Source organism: Rattus norvegicus, chromosome 17 (assembly GCF_021556685.1).
Source record: "Rattus norvegicus strain SHRSP/BbbUtx chromosome 17, alternate assembly SHRSP_T2T, whole genome shotgun sequence".
Classification (NCBI taxonomy): Eukaryota; Metazoa; Chordata; class Mammalia; order Rodentia; family Muridae; genus Rattus; species Rattus norvegicus.
In genome coordinates, this window is record NC_141550.1 from 50,379,509 (window position 1) to 50,394,010 (window position 14,502).

General features: G+C 37.9%; 1 protein-coding gene across 4 annotated transcripts in view; it reads left to right on the forward strand.

Annotated features, from left to right (window-relative positions):
- The window catches only part of Gpr141 (G protein-coupled receptor 141), a 63,319-nt gene extending 51,474 nt beyond the window's left edge, over nt 1–11,845 (forward strand). For 3 of the 4 annotated variants that reach the window (XM_087590129.1, XM_087590130.1, XM_087590131.1), the window contains 2 exons: nt 6,369–6,502; nt 8,834–9,905. In XM_087590129.1, coding sequence (XP_087446255.1) covers nt 8,848–9,765 — 918 coding nt within the window. In that variant the 5' untranslated portion in view covers nt 6,369–6,502; nt 8,834–8,847 and the 3' untranslated portion in view covers nt 9,766–9,905. Of the gene's footprint in view, nt 1–6,368; nt 6,503–8,833 lie in introns of all 4 variants that reach the window. The other variant, NM_001410304.2, reaches the window with a different exon arrangement.
- The last annotated feature ends 2,657 nt before the right edge of the window (nt 11,846–14,502 follow it).

Sequence of the window (14,502 nt, forward strand, 5' to 3'; positions counted from 1 at the left end):
ATGAATTCACTACTTACAGAACTGTGAATGGAGGGCTATGGATTAAGGGGGAATGTGTGCATGCAGCTGTATCATTGAAAAATCAATAACATGGGCAATGACTCACAACAGCTGCTGTCCTGGAGTGCCCTTCAGGACTTGCAGGCCACCCAAAGGACTGGAAAACCTCATTTCATCTTTATTGCTCATATAACCTAAGAAGGGAAGCTCATAATTTTGTGAGTTTCAGGATCTTCCTGAGGTTTTCAGATGTTTACTTGTTCTTCTAGGTTGCAATGTTTCAATTGGCTCAAAATAATCCATTTTTGGAGTTAAAGATAATTACTACTGGTAAGAAAAGAACATCATCTAGAGGCTTTCCATGACGAAAACTAAGCTTCAGAAGTTCATATTAAGGGGTTGGGGATTTAGCTCAGTGGTAGAGCACTTGCCTAGCAAGTGCAAGGCCCTGGGTTCGGTCCCAGCTCCGAAAAAAAAAAAAAGAAGTTCATATTAAAGTACTATATATGAGAAATGTTATGATTATGTAATAGAAAAAAATGAGAGAAAAATCAAATATAAATATAAGTGTCAGTACTAGAATTTAAGTAGTTATGTATTGAGTAGTCAAATAGTTAAGAATTAGAAGAAAATATAAAATATTAAATACTTTATGAGAAAGTGTCATAACCAAAGTAAAATTAATAAATCAAAGTAAGCACAGTCTAGAACAGAAAGAATTTCACTATGAACACAGTTGTTTTAATTGATAAGATACAGCTAGTTATAAAAGAACTGAATAAGAAGAACTGAAAATACCCAGATAGGAAAAGAGTTGAAAATAGTAGAGATGCAAGAGAAACACTGAAAATTTCTATCATAAATATAATTGAACTGTGAGGGGAATGAATTGGAGCAAAACAGAGTCTCTAGGGTCAAAGGTAAGGCCTTCCCTAAGATAATCAAGGACATCAACTAGTTCATTTAAAAAACAAGAGGAATCTCTAGCAGGACAATCAGAGAACACCCCACAGACACAAAGACTATGCTCAGCACAAAGAAAATTATCTACTGGCATAAAGCTTAAGAAAAGATGTACAACATTAACAGATTCAGGAGCTCCCTCAATGGCCTAAGTACCAATGATGAAGGCTAGAGTATGAGAGCGTAGCCTCTTTATAGTGCTGGAAGGTAGCATTATGCTATGCTGCTAAGTCACTAAAGTGTATATTTAAATGAAGATAAAGTGAAGGCATTTTCAGAGGCACTCACACAAAATATAAGAATTCACAGTCTTCTATTAAAGAAAATACTAAATGGAGTTTTCCATCAGAAGAAAACTACCCTGCATAGAAACCAGGAGACACATGAGATATAAGAAGCAATGGATAAAGAAACTCAGTATATAAATGTAAAGCTATGGCTGAAACATTTACAGTAATATGGTGTGACACATAGCATGTGAGGAATTTGGTTTGTCACATGTAAGATGACTGCAGCTAGAACCAGCACTAAATGACATGAAAGCCACTATTCCCAAAGGACCATTGAGAAAACCCAGTTCCTGGCATTTCCGTGATGCAGCTTTGGGGAAGAATGGGCTGTTCTCGTGGAGCATTGCACGACCAAGGCACTTATGGTTTCAGAAACTCAGCAGCCACTCAACTGTCAGTCTGAAATATTGACGTCTCATCCCAACAAAGGTGGAGAATGTAGACATCCACAGGAGTGAACAAAGTGGAAGTGAGCTTTAGTAAGGAAAGTTGAGGGAAAATGAGAAGGTAAGGAAGATGGAGATATACTCCTGAGAGTAGGAGGGATTCCCAAGAGAGGAAAAGAAGTTGAGCTAGTTTGTCTTGGGATCTCCAGAGGTTTTCTGGTTGAAATGGAACAAGGATAGATGTACTTTTCTGTTGAGACAGGTTAGTATTATGGGTGGTCATGGGCTTAGCCAGAGGAGGGCACATGTGCTCTGTGTATGCAGCCTTGACACATATGTAGGTGAGTGTGCTGTATCCTTGTTCTTGACCCAGTTAGGGGTGGATGGCATCCCACTTTCACTAATTTCTAAGCATCTGTTTGTTAACTAGTGATTCTGACTAGGACTTTTGCCAAGTGTTTTGCTGGCTATAAACTATCCAATGCTGTGTCTGTTATCACATTTCTGTAGTTAACTTGTAACCATCCTGAGAGTGACTCCTCCCATGGCTACCACAGTGGAGCAGGAGTTGTTCTTGGTTACCTAATATTTAAGTCCTTGTCTGTGGAGCAGCATGGGAATGTCTTTTCCTAAAATAGGCAGGGGCTTTGTAAGAACCCATCCTTACAACTGAATGTGTTCCACTTAGCTGCAACAGAAGCAAGGCTACATAGAAGAGAAAAGGACACTTACATGTGTGTTCGCTGAGGTAGGAGGACCCTGGGGAGCCAGGCAGCCTGCTGACACTAGTCCAGAGTCCCCTCTCTCCTCTTACCTGCTCTTTGTGGAGTTGTTTCACATCCAGTTTCAAGCTCCTTTATCTCCATCCCAATGTTCTTGACCTCACTGTTTTAACTCTGACCTTCCCTTTAAGCCCCAGATTTGTCTTCTTGTAACAATTGTCACTAGTAAGTGATTTTGACTGTGGGCCCTTTCCCTTAACTATCTTTGGTGAGCTAGCTCTTGACACAAAAGCACATCAGAAAAGAATAAAGCTCATTACTTTCATGTGGTTATTGATAGCCCCTGGAATTCCCTCTTCGAAGGAGGAAGTTTTGAACCTGAGCTGTCTCCCAGAATATCTCATCTTAAAACCTGAAGCCTGTTTCATGACCAAACTTTACCAACTTATTATGGACAGTCTAGGAAGAACATGCTTAGATATTTGAAAGCTAGGTGCTCTCCACAATGGCAGACCATTGAGATGTGCTATCCATGAAGACTATTCTGATTGCTTTTAACCTAGATGCTTCATTAGCAAGCAGCACAGTAGAGCACTGAAAGGTCAAGTTCCCCTAAACCACAAAATTCCATGAACTAGGCTCTATCCAGAAGTGCTGTTTAAATTGATCACATCACCAAACGTATGCCACTTCTGTTTTGTTAAGATTTAATAGGTACAATCTTAGAAACACAATAGAATAAAATCCAGACATCCTCAGTCTTTAATGATTAAATAAAGATTGGTAGATTTCCATTCTGTCTTCACCATTTGGAATGCGTGAGCAGAAGCTAGAAGTATCATCATGATCACTGCAAACTTAGAAAGTAGAGTCTTTCTTGCCCTGAATTGTGTTTGTTATACCCAGTGTAATTCCACTGGAGGAGACTGATTCCTCACTGTCCCAGCAAGAAGCAATTACAAACAGCTTCATGGTTAGAAGTAGAACTTTCCTACACATTTCCTCTTCTCTGCGCTGAGATTTTGTGTTGCTTGAATCTGTGTAGATCTTGCACATACTTTCACAATCTATGTGAGTTTACATATTTATGAATTCTTTTATATCTGGAAAGTTCTGTTTCCTTGGTATGATCTACTTACTTAAAACCTTTCTACCTCCTATTCTTTAGATATACCTGACACTCGAAGGAAGAAGTTTGGTAGAGACATCCAATTTAGGATTGGGTACTTCAAAATCTCTCACTTTCTAAACATTGTCAGTGTTAATTACCATGTACTGCAAGAAGACATTTGTATGATGAGAGCTGAGAGAGACACTGATCTATTTGTGTAGCAATATGTTATTAGAGGTCATTTTATTGTTATGTTCCCTTTAGAATAAGAGTAGTAGGTTTTTACCAAGGACCCAGGACCTATGTAGTCTCAAGTTTTTGAGCACCCTAGCTGTGTCAGATATGGATTCCCTCTCATGGAGCAGACCCTAAAAGTGTGTGCTTACTCCCATAACTTTTCTGTCATCATTGCACTAGTATAATCTTTGCAGGCAGTTGAATGTTTCAGGCCATAGATTCGGGTAATATTGATGGTTACTCTTCTCCTTGAGTGTCGGCAAATTACCTTCTAGCACCATGAACACCAGTCAGTAAAGTTAAATCTTTTAGTTGGGGAGCAGCTTAATTTTTCCACGTACAATGACATAAATAAGTGGTGTCTTCAGAAACAGGGTCTTGCCATCAGGTTGTAGAGAGTAAGCAATAGTCCTGTGATATTTGGGATTGGGGCATTCTTTGGAACCCATTTGACCAATAACTCAACAAGATGTAATCCATTCTTGTTACTGGAAATTTTACTTGGTAATATAACATCTTTAATTAGAATATTGTCTCCCTCATTATATGGTGACTTTTTAAAAATTTCATACATGTATGCACACACACACACACACACACACACACACACACACACACACACACACAGCAGCTTCTATATTAGTAGGTTTTTTTAAGGCTCTTCCAAAGGTCTTTAGTGTGAATCACCTGTCCTGATTTTTGTATTTTTTTTTATTTTTAGCTTATTTTAAAATTATCAGCATATTTACCACATTTGGTATTATTATGTAGTTGTGATGGCTAGACTCTGCTAACTGCTCCTTTAGCATACACTGTCTAAATAATGTGATTTTTGTTTGGCTGTAGTCAATGGAAAGACTGACTCTCTTAACCCACATGAGAACATTAAACCTACAGCTAATACCAATGTGAGTGTGCTGGCAGGGACCATGTTGGATAGCTTGTCTAAAAACTTCCACAGGCCTGTATTTAAGTTGTTTATTCTAGAATAATAAAGCATATATAGACTTAAAATTCATGAAAACACTAAGGGGAAAGGAAGGGGTAAATAGAATCAAAATACTCTGAATTTGTAGTGCTACAAGAGGACATTTTTTTGTTTAAAGGCATATTTTAAGATTTCTTAAGCTTAGAAGCAAAGAGAATGAAAGAAAAAGTACAAAATACATACTTGAGAGCAGTGGTTCTCAACCTTCCGAATGCTGTGACCCTGTATCACAGTTCCTCATGTTGGGGTGACCCCCAACCATGAAATTATTTCCTTGCAACCTCATTATAAGTATTTCACTATTGTTGTGAATCGTAATGTAAATATCTGATATGTAGGCTATCTGACATGCAACCCTCAATGGGGTTGCAACCCACAGGTTGAGAACCATTGTAAACAAAACAGGCTCAAGAATATCAGCAAAGGTAGACTTTAAAAAACATTAGAAATATTGAAGTAAGAGCCAGGTGTTTCGGTACATACTCATTCTCATACATTCTCAGTATTTGACTGGACAGCCAGCTGTGTCTACAATTATGCATCTTAGGCTAGCATAGACTCTGTCCTGGTTTGCTTTTCTTTTTCTATGTTAAAACACAAACTATGTGTGTTTAACACATAGTGTTAAATTATGTTTAACACAAACCATGTTAAAACACAACTTGGAAGAGGAAAGGGCATATTTAACTTTACAACTTACAGTGGATAACTGAGGGATGGCGTGAAGGGATGTAAATTGGGCAAGAACTTGATGTACATACCACTGAGTAATCCTGCTTGCTGGCTCATGCCTGGCTATGTTTCTTGCACAGCCAAACACACCAGGTATGCAGGTATGGTGCTGCCAGTGTCGCCTGAGCCCTCCCATGTCAATCAAAACAAGTCTCACAGACATGGCCACAGACAATCTGATTTAGGCAATTTTCAACTGATGCTTTCTCATCTCAGGTGGCTCTATGTGTGTAATTGACAACAAAAACTAATTGTACAGGTCTCAGAGTCAGACTTTGTTTTCAAAATAAAAAGAACTGAAGAGAGCATTTCACAGTGAATGCATAAGCACACCACAATGTTTGACTGTTACATTAAAAGTTATAAGCGCTGTGAAACAGAGTCTTTAACTCAGTCCTCAGCCTTTGAATTTCACCTTTTATTGCCTTATTCTGTTTACATTCAACAACATTTATGATGGATGTTTAACATTTCATCTTGATATCTGAGTTCTGGGACTTATAGTACCGAATACCAGAATTCTGCCACAGCTGTCCCAGAGCAAATGGATCAGCCCATGACCCTGATACCAGATGAACTAAAGCTTTTGCACATTGATATTCATCACAGGCTAACTCTCATCTCTAGCAGAAGTAAAGTCACATTCTGAAACTATAGCTTCTCTCCACAGGAAGTGGAGGAGACCAAAACCCAAGAGCCTAGAGAATTACAGAGAGACAGAAAGGAAGGCTTAAGACTGTTTTGCGGCCTTAAATCCCATGTAAAAACATGTTGTGCATCTGGGAGCCTACTGTGAGAGTAAGTAGCCCAATATAGTATAGTGCTGGCACACAGAAATCATTTAACTCACACTTCTGATATCTGAAAGGCAGCAATCATGGAAGTTTATAAAGAGATTGATTCAAGTAGCAGAGCACTGACTTTACTCTTTTCTTTCAGGAATCAGTCTTCCTATGCTAACAGTGAAAGGAAATGGTAAGCAGAAGTGTCGGTGGAACATCCGTGCCTGACTCAGAGGAAAGCAAGGTTATTTCTCCTCAGGAGAACTGCTCTTTTATAAGGAGAAAGTAACGGTGAGTAGAGGGACTGCCCAATGCAAGACAGCAAACTTCAGAGCTTGCAGGGAGATACAGAGAAGTGGGCCACAGCATTCTGAAGTGCGTACTGAATGTTCCACAGAAGCAGAGGCTTTCTGGGGTTAGGCTATCATCATGTTTTAGTTGAGGTAAAGAAATTACATGATCATTTGTCATTTTAAGTGTTCAATGATGACATCAGACATCCATCATCCTGGTATTCTGTAGAGCAATTTAAAGCCCACATCTCCCACTACAAGTTTGACTACATTTATCTGTTTTCACTCACATTAATTTAAATTTCCTAGAACACACACATACATACACACACACATACACACACACACACACACACACACATCACATACTTTGTGGCATTTTGTATTACTACAGAATTTCTCAATTTTTCTAGAAATTATTATTTTCCTAGAAAAGATTTTAGGATTTTTTTCTAATTATCTTTCCAGTTCCTCTGAAAATTTAGGATGCCTGTGTGTCTGGCTAGTTACTGTACACACAGCTCTACTTGGCACATAAAGTAATATTTTTACACTTCATTAACCTTTTTTTTTTATCTTTAGGAGTACTGTTTTCTTGCTGAGAATTTACATGATTTATACAAAGCTTTTGAGATTCATCAACATAATGTATATCATTTGGTTTAATAATTGGTTTATAATGTGGATAGTAATACATGTTTGAAGAGATGTTCATAAAAGCATTAAGAATAATTGCAAATGTGTTACAAAGGTCAGGTACCCAGTGAATTCCTGTTTTTCTAGCATCAGTAAACAAATACCTTAGACATTTCATGATTATGCAACTGTTCAAGCCAGAATGCTAGACGTGGCCAAGTTCCTTTTCTATCCTTTAAGATACAAACTTTGAGCAGTGTAATCCAGCACATTCTGGACTTTAAAAATATATTTTAATTAATTCCTTGAGAAGTTCATACTGTACTTAAAGGGTATTATTGATATTTGGGGAATGAGAAACTATTAAATGATTTAAAAATAGGAAATTAGATTTGACTTGTGCAGTGAAATTGAGAGATTTAAAAATACTAATAATTAATGAAGAATATAGAGGGATGGAGAAATGGTTTAGCAGTTGAGAACAATACTTGTTGCTCTTCCAGAGGACTCAGGTTCAATTCCCAGCACCCACTTGGTGACTTACAACCATCTGGGACTCCGGTTCCAGAGTTATCTGACATCCTCTTCTGGCCATTTTGAATACCAAGCACTCATGTGGTACACACATATAGATGCAGGCAAAGTGCTCATACACATAAAAATAAAATAAATCTAAAATAAATATGAAAGATAAGAATTTGGAGAATGTATTAGAGAGAACTGAGTACTTATAAAGAGGGTTTTTCAGGAGTTCAAAGAAGTGAGAGTAGATGTTCTTAAAATTTGCAAGACATTAGCTACAAGATGAGAGATTGGGAGTCATGCCACATTTCAGGGGAAGAACTTTTCCAAGACCTCATAGAGGAAGATCTTAAAACCATCATGAGAAAATCAGATTCATATAGTTCTCTGTTGCACTCACATCCCTGAGCTGTGGTCAAGTTAGTCAGCATTCTTATGGAGTTATGCATGATTATCCTTAGGTCATTTGCTAATTACTTGGAAGAACTAGAAGGAAGGAAATAGAAATATGCCTAGAATATTTTGTATGACTTCATCAGCCACTCAGCATGTGTCTGGGGACAGAATCCTCATGACTAAATCCTGATGCTTTTCTGAAAAGAGTGAGAGATTAGAAGTGATGCAGTCTTTGGCTGGTGGTCAATGCCACAGCATAGGGGAATGCTAGGGCAGAGAGGCAGGAGTGGGTGGGTAGGTAGGTGGGTGGGTGGGGGAGTACCCTCATGGAAGCAGGAGGGATGGGATAGGGAGTTTTCAGATGGGAAACTAGGAAGGAGGATAACATTCGAAAGGTAAATAAATAAAATAACCAATAAAAAAAGGAGACACGTTTACATTTAGAGTCCCCATATTCTGTTACTTCCCTACAATTATGTCTGAAAGAAGGACAACATCAAGTGTGTGGCTCTTTGACCTTAAGCTTTCAGAACTGTGAACCTCTTCCTAAACTCAGTAAGCAGTGTTGCATTAATATCAATATCAAACCAACCAATGAAATGGTTTGGTGGTTTAGGTATAGACACCACAAAAATACAGAGACTGCTATCTTCATTCTTAATAAGTATGTCATGAGAACAGATACACTTCAGAGCCACTTTGTCAGTGCATTGGAGGAGCTGGGAACAACAGTTTGGAAGTTTGTTAAGGTTCACTGGTGTTTTTGCTTTTGCAGGCAATGTTTGAAGAATGGATGAATATAATACCTCGGAGAATTCCTCTTGTGACCCTATACTGGCACACCATTTAACACCAGTTTACTTCATAGTGCTTATTGGAGGGCTAGTAGGCGTCATCTCCATCCTGTTCTTGTTGGTGAAAATGAACTCACGTTCAGTGACCACCATGGCTGTCATTAACCTGGTGGTGGTCCATGGGGTATTCCTACTGACAGTGCCTTTCCGCTTAGCTTACCTCATCAAAGGGACTTGGACATTTGGATTGCCCTTCTGCAAATTTGTGAGTGCCATGCTACATATTCACATGTACCTCACTTTCCTCTTCTACGTGGTGATACTTGTCATCAGATACCTCATCTTCTTTAAGCGTAGAGACAAAGTAGAATTCTACAGAAAATTGCATGCAGTTGCTGCCAGTACTGCCATGTGGCTTTTGGTGATTGTCATTGTTGTACCCTTGGTGGTTTCTCAGTATGGAAATAATGAAGAATACAATGAGCAACAGTGCTTTAAATTTCATAAAGAACTTGCCCGAGATTATGTGCAAGTCGTCAACTATATGATAATCATTATTGTCATAACCATTGCACTGATTCTCTTGGGTTGCCAGGCCTTCATCACATTGTCCATGGTGAGGAAGTTTCGCCATTCCTTACTATCCCACCAGGAGTTCTGGGCACAACTGAAAAATCTTTTCTTTATAGGTATCATTCTTATTTGTTTTCTCCCCTACCAGTTCTTCAGGATGTATTACTTGTATGTCGTGGCACATTCCAAGAGCTGTATAAACAAAGTTGCATTTTACAATGAAATCCTCTTGAGCACAACAGCCATCAGCTGCTGTGATTTGTTGCTCTTTGTCTTTGGAGGAAGTCATTGGGTTAAGCAAAAGATTATTGACATATGGAATTGCCTTTTGTGCCATTAGCCGAGATTACCATATTCATTTCTTCAGGTCGGGTGTGGGAATAAGCAAGGAGCTAAGAATGCCTTTTCATTGCTTCATCGAAATCTTGCCTTGGCCCAAACAAACAAAAGGAATAAAAAATGTTCAAGTGTTTTACCCTCTCCTATTCTATGCCTGTTGTTTGTGAAGGTATCCATGCAAAGATGACTGGCAGTGAACCTATATGAAGTTGCCATATTGCATTATTTTCCAACATACAGTGTCTATTTGGCTATCCAGAAAACATGTGTCAACTGGGTGCTGGAGTTATGTTAGGGCGTGGTGACTTCCTGGTTTTGAAACATGGTTTCCCTCCTAGGCTTCAAGCTGCAGGTAGCTGAAGTTAGTTATTTCTATTCCACTTCACCTTGTGAAGGCTCATCCTGGTTATCATGGGGCTCCAAACAGACACATTCTGTTTGGTTTCCCAGACTAGTTGGCACGGTCAACACACACACCTGGGAAGAAACCTGGAAGTTGGGGGAGCAAGAAATTTTTTTATATCATCCTAACTTTGGAGGAAACAGCAGGACTTCTTTAACGAGCTTTTCTAACCTTGTCCTTTTAAAGGTTGTGTATAAGGACATGGGGATTGGCAGCACACTGTCATCAATCACACTCTTTCTCTGAAAATTAAACTAATGGTAACCTTCCTAAGATACCCAAGTAATGGAGAAAGCCTAACATAGGGAATGCCCAGGGCCAGTGTGATGCAATTCAGGACAATTATGGCTTTGCTATGCTTTGTTTTGTTTTCCTTCTCTGAGTTTTGAATAAAATTTTACATGTCTATGGCCATAGTTAATGTATTCTTACCCATTTGAAAATGGGAAGATACACTGGAGTCTTTTAGATATACTCCACTTTTAAAGTCATACATTTTTAAGTAAATGAAAACTGTATTTTGAACAGAAAGAAATTTGGGGAAGATATGGGATAATCCTTAATTTAGACTATATGAGACTTAGGTTGCATTAAAAGAGTTTTAGGAAACATTTTAAAATGAGTGAATAAATATGCAGAAAAGTAATACCATCCCATCCTTTAAAATATTAAGCCATATGGATATCCTTGCCAAATTCTTAGTCACATTTTGCAATTTTGTTCATAACTTGTGACATGTGGCATATTAAATTGCATTAAACTTTTATTTCAAGAATGATTCATGATAAGTTCACGCACAGGTTTATGGTTTGTACTAAATTATGTTGGTTTTTTTCCCTTCGTTATTCATGCCGCATCTCCCTCAGTTTTGTGGTCTTGAAACTTTTCAGGGAACTGAGCCATGTCCAGATTTAAGGCTTCAGAAAAACTGAAGTCATTAGTGGTGTAAGTAGAAGAACAGGTGGGTCAAGAGAGCAATTATTCCTGGAAGGGACATCCTTACATCTTAAAGACTTTTCATCAGTTACTGCTGATCCACAGATTCCAAACTTCATCTGAAGGACAAGAAAGGTTCTTGTGAAGCTCTAGTGTCAGTGAAATTACCAAGGCAAGGCAACTCATCCTAAAGGAATCAAATGTAGTAACACACTGCAAACATGACTGTTTCCAACTGTCCTCTTTAAATAATCACATCTCTTCTTTCCAGCATTTAAAAAACATTTCTTTTATTTATTGCTAGCTTCCCTTTTGTATTTATTTTCTAATTTTTCCCCTTACTTTGTTTCATAAAATTTGCAATACTATCACTAGCCCCATAAACATTTTGAGAAAATATGTAACATATCCATTTGTAGCATAAAGAAAGAAAGGTAGAAAGGAATATTTAAAATAAGTTTTAGTTATAAGGGTTTTCTGGGGATTTTCTTCTAGTGGCAACTGTAATTGTGGACTATGCATCCTACTTTTATGGACAGGATTGTATCTTTCAGATTTTAAGACATGTTGATGCAAAGCAGCAGTTATCTATTTCTCAGTGTTGTAATAAAGGCTCATCTCTTTCTATGGGCCTGCACATATAGAAACTGTTATCTAGAATATAGACATGTAACATAATATGCAATTATAATATGTAATACCTTATTGATCAGGCTTCACAGAATAAATGAAAAGTCTTCAAGTTTTCTGGTCTTTTGATTTAATTGATATAAAAATGAATACTACATGGTAATGGGTGGTGACATTGGCCTTAAAGGCCACTTTGGATGTCACCATCATAAGGATTACTAGTAGAAACTATTGGTGAGATTGGAACCTAGAAATTTGACCTTGCATTAAAAAGCATCATCTTGTTTTGCTGTGTATTTGAATAATCATCCAGACATGTAAGAAGTGGAATAGAAGTGGGTAATTATTGGAGTCAATGGGTTTTATTCAGCATTCATAAGCATATAATACTTTTGAAACTATAATTATCATAGACTTCAAGGAAAAATTATTCTCATTACTTCAGAAATTTACTTAAACAAAAATCACATGATCACAAGCAAACCATTTATGATATTAAAATACAACACGGCATTATCATAAGTGATAATTTTAGCTGTTGTTTTCAGGTGGAGATTATATAGAGACGACAATATCAGATTGCCTCATTTCATCTCTCTAGTTAACACACATTAATATATGTATTTTTCTTATACTTACATGTGTTATCACAGGAACGCTATGAAATTCATTATCATCAAGCTTCATTTCAGTACAGGAAAGTGTTATTTAATAGTGTGATACAATCTAGGCTTATTTGGTCTAGGAATTGAGAATCATTAACCTACCATGCACAGAATCAGTTGTAAAATGAGGTCTGTCTGTGAAAAGGCTAGGAGCCTGGAAAATATGCTAATGCCTTAGGAATACTCCCCCGCCCCACGATGAACTCCTTTCCTTCTTCTGTCTGTTAAATATGATTTTTAGCAAGATGGCAAGGACATCTTTGTCTGTTTCCTTCATTGACAACTAAATGGCATTTTTTTTCTGAGTATCATTGCTGTCAAACTGGCTTGCAGCCAGTGTCCAACAGAGGCCAGAGCCAAAGACAAGGCAGTGTTTGAGATGTAGGTAGAAGTAGAAAGTGTGCTTCTAGCTGCTATTAAGAGCTATAGTTGACAGGTGTTCTCTACTAAGCTTTCTTGTGAAGGGGCTGCTGAAGTAGAATGAAATCCACTGGGTTCACTTGTAGTAGGATCTTTTGTGTGGGGTGAATGAAGTGGTATAGAAAATATATATGCATTCCGAGATTCTCCTCCAAGTACCTGCCCTTAAATTTGTATATCAGTCTCAATATGAGGCTGTCAGGAACTCTGCTCTCTCACCAGCTTTAGGGTCAAAGTCAGCGAGAGAAACATTTGTGGTGCCATCATCTTCAACCAGATAATTGCTTACTTACTTCCAATAAGACGAGGGACAAGGCCTAGAACAAGACCATCCTGCTCATTTGCACTATTGCACAAAGAACTTCTCCTTGTCATAGGAGCTCATTCAACACCATGTAAACAACTGGTGAGGAGAGTTCCATGGCAGAAGGCAACAGTGATACTGCACTGTTTTGAGAGGTGAACCAAGAAAGCTCACCCAGCAAGGGGCTTAAACAGATCGGAGAGCGGGGGTCTAAGAAGAAGGGGTAGCAGCTATTTGGGAAAATAGACCCTTTTTGAGGAAAACCAAGCTGAGGACTTCGGGTCTTGGAGGAGCCTTGTTTAGTAGTTATAGGTAAACAAGAGGGCATGAGAAAGGCAGATGGGGAAGACAGAAAGAGGAACACAAAAGGAAGAGACTTCAGACAACGGTAAAAAATGTTGCGGAATATTGTTTCTTTTAGGTACATCTTAATATTTCATGTTATTAGCAATGACTGAGATATGTTCCTTCCTCTTTGTTTTTTGTTTGTTTGTTTGTTTGTTTCTTTCTTTCTTTCTTTCTTCCTTTCTTCCTTTTTCATTCTAAACCATATCTCTTCTAGAAGGCATAGTATTAGCACAAAGATAGGACCATTGCCCATTTGATCAGTAATTTTAGAATCTTCCTCTCATCCCTGGTTGAATAAGCAGAGTAGTGACTCTAGAGAAGTCAAGATTGTGTCATTTATTCTCAGAAAAACATTGTTTTAAGTAACAAGAGTAAACACCAAAATCTGTACCTGCCTCCTAGAAGCACTTTTTCAGGTCTGCCCATCTTTTGAAGGTTTACAAAGTCTCAAGTTTAGGAAAGCGAAGAAAGTCTTGGATGATGTCCAATTCTGGACATAAAACATATGTTTCATGACAACCCAACTGTCTGCCGTATCCCTTGAGCTGTCCACTTCCTTTCTACAATCACAAAAAGCATTCTTCTTAGCAACAGACCTCACAACCAAAACAGGGGATGAGTCAATTAGATACCAGATGCCAATTAACCTACAAAAGTTAATTGTTAATAGTTGGCAGGTTGGAGAAACATGATAGGAGCTTTCACATGTAAGCATGGAGCACAGGCAGAAAGTTAAAGCATAGACATCACAAAAAAACGTATCCAGAGTTCATCAGCTCAAAGATTACAACCTCACTACAAAGGTTTCCTTGAGAATAAGGCAAGCAAACAGTACCAGTATTATATTTGAACATGTTTCATAATTTAAAGACAGAGAAACATACCATTAAATCCATGAAAATGGAACATTCATCAGTAAAAGAAAATTAATTAGGGAAATATTTAACTATGCTTTTTTATATTATGTAGGCCAGAAAAATGAAGGGTTGGAATGGAAGGTGGGGGAGATTAATATCTGTTGGATTTTGATTA